The following is a 13,997-nucleotide window of genomic DNA, read 5'->3' as shown; positions in this document are numbered from 1 at the left end:
CTTCGCAGGTTGCCAGGAAGTGGGGTATTTCACAGCGTCATTTAGTATAATCAAGATAGGGACTTTAGGTACATAATACTCTTGATTTAGGGTAAAGGAAATTGTGTTTGCCACCACGAAAGGTCATCTGTTCTGTGCTGGCCTTCTCTCCCTGAAGCAATGCAGTTGTAGGGGTTTTGTAGGCCAAGGCCCTTTCCCAGACAGCACATGGTGCACACAGCAGTTGTGTCATAATGTAACAACTACCATCAAATGACATTAATTGAAACTAGCAGGGAACAAAACAGAGTTACTGAGAGAAACAGGCTACTAAGCCTAGTTTCAGCCTTTTCTTTATACTTGCCATGTTTCTGTCTCTAGGGTCTTGTTAAGATTTACTTTGTTTCAAAAAGAAAAGAATGTGGGGTCACATCAGGACTACTTCCAAACAGTACTTTGATACATAGGGTACATTTGATTCAGACATCTACTTCAGCCAGGCTTCATGCTTTTAATGAATTCTAATTCATTAATTTTAATTAATGAAGGATTTTCTATGAGGACTAGATATAACTCACTTGTCATTGTTGTAAGCAAGGGAAGTGGGGCAAGGTATGTTTATCCAGACAGCGATGCTGTAACAGAGCTTAAAATAAAGTGGTGTCCTCTTACATGTGTTAGGAACAGTGGGTTCTGAGGAGGGGGTGAGAAATATTTCATGTGCTGTCTCTAATATAAATCTTGTATTAGTTCTTATGAGCGTAAAATATGCTGTAATGCCAGAGAATCAAACATACATCTTTTGACTCCTTAGCCCATGCTTTGTCTGTGTCTTGAAGGTCTCCCTGAAATGGGAAAGCCATCTTATCTCTTTACTCTGGATCCTGCAGGGAAGGTCTGGCAGAGGGTTTTGGGAGGGAAAGTCCCGTGTCATCAGAACTCCCGCAGGGTCACAAGATGAGTTGCATGAAATGCCAGAGTGAGCTGGGCTGTAAGACTAAGTGGTGTAATTGCTCTCTGAGGTTTGCTCAGTAGTTTTGAAGGATGTAACTGAAGAAGTAACTGAATTGGAGAGTAACATCTAAATGGAGGTATAAAGGAGGTTCTTGGAAACCTCCCTATGGAGTTGCCCATATGGGAATTCATTATTAAACAGGATCTAAAATGCCAAAGCATCTCTCTTCTGCTCATTTGAGATGATAAAGACATTATTTTTATTTTTCACTTTTACAGAATTGCAAGTGTCCCAGAGAAGAATAATTTTCATCAGCCCAATGGTCATCAAGGTTATGAACTCTGCTGGTTTTATCTAGATGGATGACAAGGTTAACAGCCCAGAAGGGGAGCTCCTTTGGTTTTCATGATGGCAGCAGCTAGTGGGGAAAGCCAGCTACAGCGGATTATCAGAGATTTGCAAGGTACAGTGCCCTGCTGACAGATTCATTCTGTAGGCTTGACTGTGTCCTCCATGTTTTAGATAGCAGAGAGTAGCAGTTGGGTTTTTGGTCATGTAACACTTGTGTGCAGCAGTTGTAGCAACATTGTTCGAGGTGTGTAATGTGCTCAGCAGAGAAGTGATTCATGGTTTTTGTGAGAGATGTGGTGTACCTTCTGCATGACCCCGAATTCTTAAATGCTGTGCATTTAAACATACAAAATGAGAAATGAGTTTTACCCAAAAAAACTGTCTGTGGGGTGTGTGATGTGAGCTGTGTTGGCATGAATAGAATTATGCTGTTACAAGATTCCATGGGAGAGAAGAAGTTCTGATTTTTAGACCCTCCCTTGATGGCAGGTTGGTGTGAAGTTGGTGCTAATGTGGAAACAGAAAGCAGCAGGAGATCAAATTGTGAATGGAAACCCAGAAGACTACTGGAAAATTGTATTCTGCTGTTCTGGCTGCAGTGGATCATGCTTTCTGTGCACCTAACTTGTCCTCCACTAGCAGTAGCCAACCTCATTTACCACAACTCTTTTGCAAGCAAAATTGGCAGCAGTTTCATAACTGATTTCCTGCTCTGTCCTAATCAGTGGCCTATACCAAGATCAAGATATTTTGCCTTTTAAACAGAGTTTAAACTTTGACTTGAGATTTCATCACTGACTGTGGATGTAGGTTTTAGGGAAGAGGAGTTGCTCTACGTTTATTTTTATGTAAATTATTTTTCCCATTTGTGTTTGTAACCAGCACAAGCTGAACCTTCCTGAATAAAGCACAGAGAAGATAAATGTGCTGACTGAACGACCATTCTCGTGTTACTGATCCCCTTTAGCAGATTACATGCTTTGTCCTTTCTAATCAGAATACTATTTGTCCTGTGGCAATACCTTGATGTGCACATGAGACAGCAAAAAATTATGTCCCTTTCCTCTGCTGAAGAACCAGTTAGCAACTGTCTGTCACCAGTTTTGCCAAGTGTCACAAGGAGGTTTTGATCTTTTTAGGGAGAAGACATCACTTGAACTCCAGTTTTTTTGTAGGTGGTCTTAAATTGCAAGTGTGTCACTAAGCTATTTGCAATTTCATTAAGACATTTTCACTGAAATAAACTAAATACACATGCCCGATGTCCAGGCAGAAACCCCATTTATTTAGTTGCTTATGGTTGCAGTGCTATATATCACTTGCAGGAGTGAACCATTTTGGTGTCTTGTTTTAAAGATGCTGTGGCTGAATTAAGTAAAGAATTTAAAGAAGGAGGGGAACCAATCACAGATGACAGTGTCAACTTGCAAAAATTCTCCTACAAGCTTGAGTACCTTCTACAGGTAAGATGTGATGTGTGTCATTTGTAATCCTCCAACACAGCTAGGCCTTTTTATTCTCCTATTGCCTCTTCAGTATGTGGGGCTTAACTGAAGCAGTCATAAATATCCATTGGAGTCTCTTTTTTTTTAGTAAGTGGACTGAAATATGTGCTGCTTATTGTACTTATTTCAAATGAAACTGACTAAACGTAATCAAAAGACAGTAAGACAGTGCTGGCAGGTTGGGTTTTTTAAGAATGTAAGGCTTTCTTTTTTCTTTCTACTGATCTGAAAGATTTGAGCTTGATTTTAAAGCTATATCCTGCTAAATTATCTCAGAAAAACTCTGGTAATGGGATCTTGACAACATTTTAGTGCAAAATAAATAGCAGTAAGCTGTTCACGATGCAAATACGATGGTGTGAGTAATTAACTGAATTTTTAATAATTTAATGTTGGAAATTAATTTTTATTGTATGTAAGGCTTAATGCAAAAGGCTGATTTTTCTATTTTAATCTGGAATGCTGCTTTTTGTCCATACTCAAAATTTAAGTAAAAGGCCAAACTGCTGGTCAAACTGAAATTCAGTTTGCGTAGTCTTGTGTCTACACACACTGTAATCGTGTCACTGACGGCAACGAAGACATACTAATCTAATCTTAATCTAGGCAAGGGAGTTTTAATTGGGTTGCAGAGGCTTCATCTGAAGAATCCTTTGGGATTGGAGCCGTCCAAGATGCATTGTGTAGGTGATTTTGCTAGAGCAGGTTTTTCTGGTACACACATGCGGTACACTTGATTGCAGGTCTCAGCAACTGGCTGTTAATTCTTTGCTCTTGAACAGCTGCTGAATCTGCTGTAAATCTTTATTTCAGCAGTTTTGAATGGATGTCTGGATTTTAATGAGACCCTGAACATTATTACTCTGTTACTCTTTGTAACTGCTGGATTGCATCACTGCAGTACAACGTCTCTTTCCTTTGTGAATATATTTAGCCAATACATTGGCTAAAACTAAGAGAAGTCATGAAAGCACAGGTTGCTCAGAGAGGAATAGAATTGCAAGTAGTTATGTAGAAGTATATTTGTATTTAGGTTACATGTAAGAGTATATTAAAGTCATATGTAAGTGTATTTATACTTAAGTTGTTCTCATTGCATTTTGTTTTCCTTGTTTAAGTTTGACCAGAAAGAAAAAAGCACATTGCTGGGGAACAGAAAAGATTACTGGGATTATTTCTGTGACTGTCTGGCAAAAGTCAAAGGAGCTAATGATGGAATCCGCTTTGTCAAGTCTATTACGGAAGTAAGTATATCAGCTAAGCATCATAATACATGGTTTATGTTTTGGTGTGTCTTTTCAGACAGCAAGGGAAACCAAAAGAAAATACACTGCTATTAACATACAGGGGGAAAAAATGTTGGGAATTTTAATTTTTAATTCTCATGTAAAGTATAAAATTATACTTTTACTGAGACACTAAATTATACAGGATTTGATAGGTTGAATCTTACTTGCTTTGAAGAGCATTTTCACAAGCGAATGGTCCTCATTGTCTATGGTTGTCCCCTGCCTTTTTGTAAACTTCGTGCCATTTTCTCTGAAAAGGAATGAAAAGTTAAGGGTAGAGCCTGCCATCTTTGGCACAGCTTCCAGCAGGACTTGCCTCCAAGTGTAAGAGGAAAGTATAACTGCATTTGACGTTTCCTAAGACTTTTTTCAGCTCGCCAGTAGAGTTGAAAAAAACTTACTGAGAGCAGCATTTAATCTTCTGTCTCAGCTTTGTTCCTTTGGGTGACCTGGCATGAACAGGACAAAAAGCTGTATTTTACTAGATATAGTAATAGAAGCTTAACCTTGTAACATCCATGTTATTCCTTCACCTCAATGAGTGTCTGAAATAAGTGCTGTGAGAAGCTCTCTGTGCTGATCCTGTCTGAGCCTATAGAATCATTTGAAGAAGAGCTTCCCTTGTAAAAGAGGTGGTGGTGTGGACCGGGTTGTCCTGGTGCTCAGTTCTTTTGTCTGTGAGCAGTGTTAACTGTATTGGCAAGTTACCATTTACAGCACATTTTCCAGTTCTCTTGACAATTCCTCCATAGCAGCTTTAGATAATGTGGGTTTGGTCCATCTGAAAGAGAACACTGATGCTCTGGCAGAGACAGGCTCTGTGTTCCCTACCTCACTTTCTTCTCTCAGCAACTTAGGCAGTTCCAAGGCAAACAATCCTCCAGATTGTTTTAACACTAGGAAGGGAAACAGAGGAGAGCCATGGTTTGACTTTCTCATGACTTCCAGGAAACCTGGAGAAGTAAGGACAGTGACTGCCCCTACAGAAAAGGTCCTCTGACTGCTGATACTGGCCCCTAAATTCTCAGTAGCAGTAGCCAATCTGATTACTTTGCAAAAGTGACTGTGCCATAACCTTCCAACAGTCTGTTGCCTATGGTATCACCTATATATGATAAAGGCTGCTCTGCTTTTTCATCCTTCTTCGGAACCTCTGGCAGTTTAATGGTTAACATGATATCCAAGATTATTGTTTGCAAGATCGGTATTTTCTAGTTCAGTTTACATTTAGCCATAGAAATTTAGCTTCTTTTAGCTGTATTACCTTGTGGTTTAGGAATATGAACTCTTAAAGTAATATTCAGTCAGCTGTTTCAGGTAACTGAGCTAGCAGGCACAGGTCCAGAAATGAAATGGGAGATGACAGAAAAACATGTTGGTTACTCCCTTTCATTAAGGTGGAAATCAGCAGCCAGTTTTTGAACCTGGCTGGGTAGAACACAAAGGTTTCCAAATGTCATTTGTCTGCTCACTGAATGGTACTTGTTGACTTTCAAAGATGGAACAAGGAGGAAAGAGTAATAGCAGTTGCTTTTTAAGAATGGATAAACATTTAACAGCATGCCTTCTCTTCTGCTTTGCCTGTAGCGCTTCTAATTTTAGGGTGCATGATATGCTAGAAAGGTGGAGCAAGGAACAAGTAGAAGTACCTTGGAAACTGCCCTGCTGTTAGTTTAACAGTGAGGCTTGTCCTTGATGGCACTGAGTGAGCAGGGAATTCTGGTAGTTCCCTTCTGGAAAAGCGATTACACTGAACACATGTCTTTACAAGTCTCATTCCTCTCACTTCATGGCAGTGGGAACACTGATTAAGGAAAAAAGCTTCTGTGTTCTTTGAGCCTTCTTTCATACTAACTGTTCAAGGAAAATGTGCAGTGACCTACTAACCTGAGCCTCATCCCCTCTCATATATTTTCCTTAGCCTCCATTTTAAAATTATTAATGTATTTGTTACATTAATTGGACGCACACTTTGGTTAGGAGTGTGGCTGACTATTGAGAATTTCTTCTCATTATTTACATTTTTCATTCCAAAATTGATTACTGACTTTGATGGTATGGTGGCATGACCCTGGCTGGAGGCCAGACGCCCACCAAAACTGCTTTATCGCTCCCCTTTCCAGTTGGACAGGGGAGTAAATACATATTGAGAGGCTCAGGAGTCGAGATAAGGACAGGGAGAGATCATTCTGCAATTACCGTCACGGGCAAAACAGACTCTACATGGATTAAAATGCATCTAATTTATTGCCAAATAAAAACAGAGTAGGATGATGAGAAATAAAACCAAATCTTAAGACATCTCCCCGCTTCCCTCCCTTCTTCCTGGGCTCAACCTTATTCCTGAATTCTCTACCTCCCCCACCCCACAAGAGGCACAGGAGACAAAGAATGGGGGTTTGGGTCTGTTCATCACTAGTTGCCTTTGCTGCTCCTTGAGTGGGGTTTTTTCCTTCTTAAATATGTTATCCCAGAGGCGCTATGACCATCGCTGATTGGCTCGGCCTTGGTCAGCAGTGAGTCTGTCCTTGAGCCAGCTGACATTGGCTCTGTCTGACCTGCTCCCCCTGCAGCCCCACCAGCACTACCAACACCTTGCCAGGAAAACCCAAAACAGATGGAAAGGAGAAATGAAACACTACTGTATAGAGCTTCACCATTTTGCAGGACAGCAAATAGTAGCTATTACAAAATGTAGTGCTGAGTTTTGTCATCTAACTCATATTGATTTATTTAACACCTGTCTTCATAAAAAGATCCGTTAATTTTGGTCCGAGAGAGGCCAAAGAGAGGTGGTCTGAAGCAAGAATTAGATTTTTATCAATTTAATGCCTAAGTATTAAGAAAGGCTTTTTGCATCTTCTAGGGTTACTGTGTTGGTGAGGATGTGTATTTGTATATGTGCACATCTTTGTCCTCTGACTTGTTCTGCCCTAAAGCTCTTCCAGCTGTGGCCAGGCACATCTTAAGTAACCTAAGCAGTTGCTTTGCTGAGCACGCTGAGATTTCGCCTTATATTGGGATTGTCCTTAGCATAGTCTGTGCTTATGTGCTCAGTATATGAGGTGATTCATTGGTCCTGTGTTGCCTTTTATATTATTATAAAGTTGACAGTAGCCAGCTGTAGATACAAGTTTGCCATTCAGAAAAGATTCTGTCCAATGACACTCTTGGGAGAAGATAATCTCCCAGTGCCAGTTCTCACTACTTCCTTTACAACTAGTGGCTTATTGTGAGGGTGTGTGGGGATTTTTTTTTGTCAGCATGTAGACTGTCCTGGCCATGTCTCTTCATGATTACAAATTATATTTAGAATTTTCTTTTCTTGTGGTTTCTCCCTTCCAGCTACGGACATCACTTGGAAAAGGAAGAGCATTTCTTCGTTACTCCCTGGTTCACCAAAGGCTAGCAGACACCTTGCAGCAGTGTTTTATGAACACAAAGGTGACCAGGTAAATAACAAAGTACCTTGTTAACTAATGGGTGTTTGCTCAGTGTGATCAAGCAACATCACTTAGTATCTATTGAAAGAAATTGAAACCCTTCCAAATGGTTGGCTTAGAGAGCTGGTAATAGGATAGGAAGGATAATAGACCTTTTGGCCTGGGTCACTGGTTCATACCTATCTTAGGCTGATAAAGATTGAAAGTTGTTAGAGCTAAATGTGTGTGGAGTGGGTGGTGCTGGTGCATTTGTATGTTCATTTCAAAGGTGACATTTCTATAAGCATTGAAAATTCTGGGTTTGATCTTCTGTGCAGTGCATCATAAGGGAGGAATAATTTGGATGCGTTGCACGAAGCCCCAGCAGGCGTTTCCATTTTTCTCTGGATTGTCACATAGAGGAACAGCTTGCCCCTGGCTAAGGAACACCAAAGATAGTTTGTAGTTGGTTGGAGAGGCACTGGTAGGGCTTTTAGGAAAAGCCAACTGTTTGCAGAGTGTATTTAACTGGCTGCCGATTTCTGCCTCTCATTTTTGATGTATCCAATGTACAGCAAATGTTTCATCTTGCCATGTTTTGCCCAAGCACCAGAGCAAAACTATACTTTGTGCAGGGGGTTCTCTAAAGCTTTCTGCATGGAATTTATGGAAGTGGTTTAACTTCATTCACATCAAAGGATGGGATGCTGGTTGGTGGGTCTGGCTGTTTTTCAGTTGGCATTTAGAATAGTATGTCATAATTTTTCTGAAGAGGGGATGAATAACAATCTTTTGGTTTTGGTGGTTTTTGCAAGTGAAACTGCTGATTCCTTTTTTTACTTACGAATGAGCGTTGCTATTTTTTTGTTTGTTATGTTTTCAAGTGACTGGTACTATGCAAGAAGTCCATTTCTGAATTCCAAACTGAGTTCTGACATTGTGGGTCAACTCTATGAGCTCACTGACATTCAGTTTGACTTGGCATCAAGAGGCTATGATTTAGATGCTGCTTGGCCAGCATTTGCCAGGTAAGATAGAACCACTTTGTCATTTTGTATTAACAGGGCCATAAAATGCCTGCTTGTTAGAGAATCTGTAAAAGCTTCTGCTTTTGAAGGCAGGAATACCTGTGTTGGAGCAGGTATACACTTCATCCATGTAGTTAGTCTGTGACCAAATGGGCCTTTTTTCTCTTCAGTATCCTGTGTACAAGAGGCCAGAGTTGATGTTCTGTGATGGAGTACTTCCAGTAACTGCAGTTTAAGGCCAAATCCCGAGCTGTTCTTCACAGGCACAAGAAGAAATGTTCTTAACTCCTTCTGTTGAAAGAGCTGAGATCTGTAGTGACTGAACAGCCAAGCAGGGTGCTTCACTTGCAGCAATGGTAGAGAAGACAGTATGCAGTCACTACAGCCTGATCCCACCTCGAAGGGCGCAATAACAAAAGCTACTGGGTCTGATCCAGATCCATTTCTGTCAGTGGGAGTTTCCCGGGGCTGCATGCTACTACTGTGTGGTTGAGCTGCCGTCACACAGCAATACAATTTTGTGGAGCAAATCTCCATTGGTTCTTGTGGGTGTGAGAAGTCAGGGCTACCAACCCCATAATCTTTACAGCTACCTTTGATATCCCTATTTTGTTTTCCATCAACTTCTGTGGTTGTTGTCCCAGACAGCAAGTGTAGTTAAGTCCTCCCCTATGAGGTAGTTACAACTAGATAAAGCTTACATGTAGGAGTAGAAAGACATGTATGTATATGCTTAGACTTCTTTTACTTATTGTTTCTCTGTCAACAGGAGGACCCTCTCCTCACTTGGGTCTTCAGCATATTTATGGAAGCCCCCAAGTCGCAGTTCCAGCATGAGCAGTTTAGTCAGCAATTATTTGCAGGTAAGCAAATTACAAATAAATGTTTATCTGGCATGGTAGATCTCTGATTAATGGCACAGTTCCAGAGAGCTCAGTAATTTCAGAGTGATTGTGACTCTTATAATGGTAAACTACAAAATGAGTTCTTAATTAAAAGCAAAGGGAATTGTCCAGTGGCTGATTGGACTGAACATGCAAATCTTGTAGAAAAAAACAAAAATATATTCAGAATTCTGCCTGCAAATAGGTGTGCTTTCATTTAATATTTTGTGAGAACAGGCCCCATTTCCTGTATCTTGTAGTACAGTAAATGCAGTGCACAACGTCACTGTGTGTTAAGGGCCTGAACTTGCTCTCGTTCGAGCACAACATTTAAATACATGTTTAACACTTCTTGAACTTTTTGGTTTTCCCCTTCTGTTCATTTAGGCCCAAGAGTTTCCCTCCAGCCCGGATGCAAATAACTCACTAAACGTTGAACACTTTGAGGGCTTTGAAGAGATGCGTGTAGAACTCGACCAGGCGGAGCTGAGGCAGAGGGAGCTTCAAGATCGTATTCACCAACTAGAAAAGGAAAATCAGGAGCTCCAAGCAGCTGTCAGCCTTCAGAAAGAACAAGTACAGGTGGAAAAGGAGAGGAGCAGTAACTACAGTGAGGAAAACTCCCGGTTGACGAAAATGATCACAGAGTTACAGAAGCAGTGTGAAGTCTCACAGTCCACTCAGAGCACTGTTCATGACCTGCAGAAGTGTCTGCATTCTCTGGAACTGAATGCAGTGGAGCAGCAGAAGGAATATTCAACAAAGCTGGAGCAGCTGGTGACCAGCAAGGAAGACTGTGCTTCAAAACTACAGGTATTGAATCAGGAGCTGGAGGCCTCTAGGGCTTTGGTTGCTATGAAGGATCTTTGCATTGATGAGCTCAAAGCCAAGCTGAATTCCACAGAACAGAAGAACCTCAACCTCCTTGCAAAAGTTGATTCTGCCTTAGAGGAAAAGGGACAGCAAGCTGCAGCACACTGTGACTCTGCCCTACAGATACGGGCCCTGTTAGAGAAGCTTCAGGAGACAGAGAAGGAAAAGGCAGATATACAGAGAATAAATGAAGAACATGTGTCTCAGCTGAAAGCAGTAAGGGAGGAGCTGTGCCTGAAAGAAGAGGCATGGAAGGAACTGGAATCCAGATACAATCACCTCACTGCTGACTCCAAAGAAGAGAGTGAAAAGCTGCTTGGGAGCCTGGAAACCATGGCAAAGGAAAGGGATGCACTTCAGAAGGCCCTGACCCTGAAAGGAAAAGAGATGACTGAGCTCCAGACCCAGGTAACGGGGTCACTGGCTCAGGTGGGGTCCCTGGAAAAAAATCTTGAGGAAGCAAGGAAAGAAAAAGAGAGACTTGAGGAGGAGTATGGTAGGAAGGAAGGAGCACTGAAGCAGGAAGCCCAGTCACAAGCAGAGCAACTTGAACTACAGGAGGGTCGCTTAACAAAGGTGAGTCAGACTGTGCGTAGCCTTGAGGAGCAGAACCAGAAACTCTTGTCTGAGAAAGAGCATCTCAGCCAGAAAGTCAAGGAGCTGGAGGAGCAGATGGAGCAGCAAAACTCTGCAGTGAGCGAAATGGGTGAAGAGAGCATGAAGCTGAAAGCAGAGAATGCAAATTTGCAGCAGTCCAAGAAGAAGATGGAAGAGAAGCTGAATAATTTGGAAGCTTCTAAAGCTTCCTTGGAAGCCGAGATGTCCAGGCTGAGAGCCTCTGAGAAACAGCTTCAGAGTGAGATAGATGATGCCCTGGTGTCGGTTGATGAAAAAGAGAAGAAGCTCCGGGATGAAAACAAACAGCTGGATGAAGACTTGCAGAATGCCAGGAGGCAAAGCCAAACTCTGGAGGAGAGGTTACAGGCTCTGCATGCAGACTATGAAGAACTAAAGCAGAGAGAAGAGACCACCAAGGAGTCTTACGCCTCACTTGAAGGACAGCTGAAGAGTGTCAAACAGTACAGTTTACAAATGGAAAAAAACTTAGGCACCTTGAAGGAAAGCAAAGAGTCTCTCCAGTCACAGCTCACTGAGAAGGAAATGGAACTACAAGGCATGGAGAGCCAATGTGAGCAGCTGAGAGCAGAGGCTGAAAGACATAGAAAGAAAGCAGAGACTCTTGAGGTAGAAAAGCTCAGTGTTGAAAAGACATGCCTTCATCAGACAAAGCTCATTGAATCCCTCACATCAGAAAAGGAATCAGTGGAAAAACACCAACTCCAGCAGGCAGCTTCTCTGGAGAAAGAGGCAAAAGAGCTGGCCTCTAGACTGACCATGAGTGAAGAGCAGTTGGAGGTCAACCGAGGTGAAGCGTCTAGGCTGCAGGCAGAAGTTCTTGACCTGCGAGTCAAGCTTCAGCAGACCACTGATGAGAGAGAGCAGATGAGAGGTGAGCTGGCAATCACAGAGACTGTCTTGGGTGAGCAGAAGGCACTTGTCCAGCAGCTGAAAGAGCAAAGTGAATTACTCAACAGAAACCATGTGCAAGAACTGGTGCAATGTAAGGAGAAAGAAGAAGCGCTGAAAAAGGAGCGGGATGCAGCAGCCCATCAAAAAGCTGAGCTGGAAAATAATTTGCTGAGCCTGAAGGAAGAGCTATCCAAGGTTAAGCAGTACTTGGAAGTTGCTAGAATGGAAAATGAAGAAAACAAAGATCTCCTCCACAGGACCAACACAGATATGGCTGAACTTGGTATTCAGATTTGTGCCTTAACCTCTGAAAAGGTGGATGGAGAAGAGAGGCTAGCCCAGGCCACAGAAAGACTCAAAGAAGTGGAAGAACAGGCAGCAGAGCAACAGGAGAAGCTGAAGCTTGACATCTCTGATCTCAGACAGGAGAACAAGAGCTTGCAAGAGAAATTAGAGGAGGTTCAAATATGTGCTGCATCTGTCCCAAGTCTGCAGTTGCAGCTGGAGACTGTAAAAAAACAGGCAAAGAGTTTCCAGGAGACCAGCCAAGAAGAGCTGTCTGCACTAAAATTTCAAATGAGCACAGAGATTCTAAATTATCAGACAAAATTCAAGGTAAATGAATGTGATTATTGTAGGTGAGGGAGCTGTGCAGGCTTTCCCCTGCTTTACCAGCTGTTGGAGCAGTTCCTGGGTGAAATCCTGAGGCTTGCGTGGTCAAGCTCTGTGACTAGCACACCACTTGCCTTAGACTGGGAATCTGAAAATGTCTCTACACTCATGACCTCGGTCTATGTGAGGCATGATAACTCTCCAGAGTTTTTGGGAGATGTATAGTGTGACCATCTGAGCACGTGGAGAGGCCACATGATACGGTGAAGCCAGCCAGCAATGGAGAGGGCAATGATTTCTTATGTTGGGTCTTCTGTAACTTCTGGTCACAGCTGTGATTTTTTTTTTCTGTTTTACCAGGAATATTCCAAGACCTGTTCCCCATACCCATAACACTACTTCTCCTTAAAACTGATTTTGACAAAAGCAAACTCAGACTGAGACCAGACATTTCTGCACTTAATTCCTTCATGTTTTTTTCCTTTTGACTGCTCAAGGTAGCAGCTGAGAAGATCAAAGTTTTGCTTCCAGAAAAATATGAGCCAGCCCTGTATATATATGAAACAACACACCTAAATGCTGATGTTTTGCATTTCTGAGATCATGACTAAGACTGGCAGTTGACCAGAGGCTTATGCCACTGGTGGTATCCAGAAATCCCATGAGTTTGAGAAAATAGCATACATCCACTTATGTTTTGTTTTCATAAAGGCTTCTTAAACCTCAGTGTGATCTCACTCATTTGAGCCAAAGCATTTTGCAACTTGGGCCTTCTTTTTCTTGAGAACTGTAATAGCCCACAGCGAGTAACAGTAAAACAGAGCTGGTCTGCCACCACAGAGGGGGCTTTCCTTGGATCCATGAGCTGGGTGGCTCTTTAGCTGTCTTCCCAGAGCCTGACAGTGGTGCTGTGTTTATCCCATACCTGGTAGTGAGAACGCTTGTGATTCACAATGGGGGGTTTGTGGATGGAGGGATGGCTGTTAGAGGAATCCTAACTCCTGGCTCAATCTCTCTGCTAGGCTGTCAGTGAAGAGTGTGGGAAGGTAAGAGAGCAACTTGAGGAGCAGAAGCGACAACAGCGTGCTGCAGAGGAAGAGATTGCAGAGTTACAAGTAGGTGCTTGATCTCATTGAAAGACAGAGGTGTTTGTGTCAGCGGGCATTAGTGTTATAACTGAGAAGGCAGTCAGCATTTCTGATGACTGGCTGTGAGTCTGAGGATGCCCTTGAATAACTAGAGGTGCTGCAGGCATTAATATTCAGCAGCTGAAAACAAGCCACTGAAACAGAGTTTATGAAAAGCACAGTGGCATTTAGGCTTTGTCCTGCTTTGAAAACTAGTCAGGCTTTAGGTAAGACATGTGCACTTCTTAAATGGGGGTGCAGGTTTAAAAGATGTCTGTCTTGGGCCCTGCATGCCCACTGCACACAGCCACACATGGGGATCCAGCTGTTTGCAGGCTGCAAAATCTGGCTGAGAAATAATCCATCCGGGAAAAAAAAGGATTTCTGCAAGGCATTTATTGAGCAGTTGGGTTAGGAGGGTCATACTGAGGCATAAGGAGTC

At 42.3% G+C, this 13,997-nt stretch overlaps 1 protein-coding gene across 1 annotated transcript in view; it reads left to right on the top strand.

Annotated features, from left to right (window-relative positions):
• The first annotated feature begins 1,293 nt into the window (after window positions 1–1,293).
• FYCO1 (FYVE and coiled-coil domain autophagy adaptor 1) overlaps window positions 1,294–13,997 on the top strand; it is a 39,200-nt gene continuing 26,496 nt past the window's right edge. The window contains 8 exon segments of the mRNA XM_084279908.1: window positions 1,294–1,397; window positions 2,642–2,748; window positions 3,909–4,034; window positions 7,425–7,531; window positions 8,386–8,529; window positions 9,299–9,392; window positions 9,801–12,431; window positions 13,451–13,543. Of these exon segments, the coding sequence (XP_084136034.1) occupies window positions 1,340–1,397; window positions 2,642–2,748; window positions 3,909–4,034; window positions 7,425–7,531; window positions 8,386–8,529; window positions 9,299–9,392; window positions 9,801–12,431; window positions 13,451–13,543 (3,360 nt within the window). The 5' untranslated portion in view covers window positions 1,294–1,339.

Source organism: Gallinula chloropus, assembly GCF_964237585.1.
Source record: "Gallinula chloropus genome assembly, chromosome: 2".
Lineage (NCBI taxonomy): Eukaryota > Metazoa > Chordata > Aves > Gruiformes > Rallidae > Gallinula > Gallinula chloropus.
Note: the sequence above shows the minus strand (reverse complement) of the source record. Positions and strands in the feature narration are given on the sequence as shown.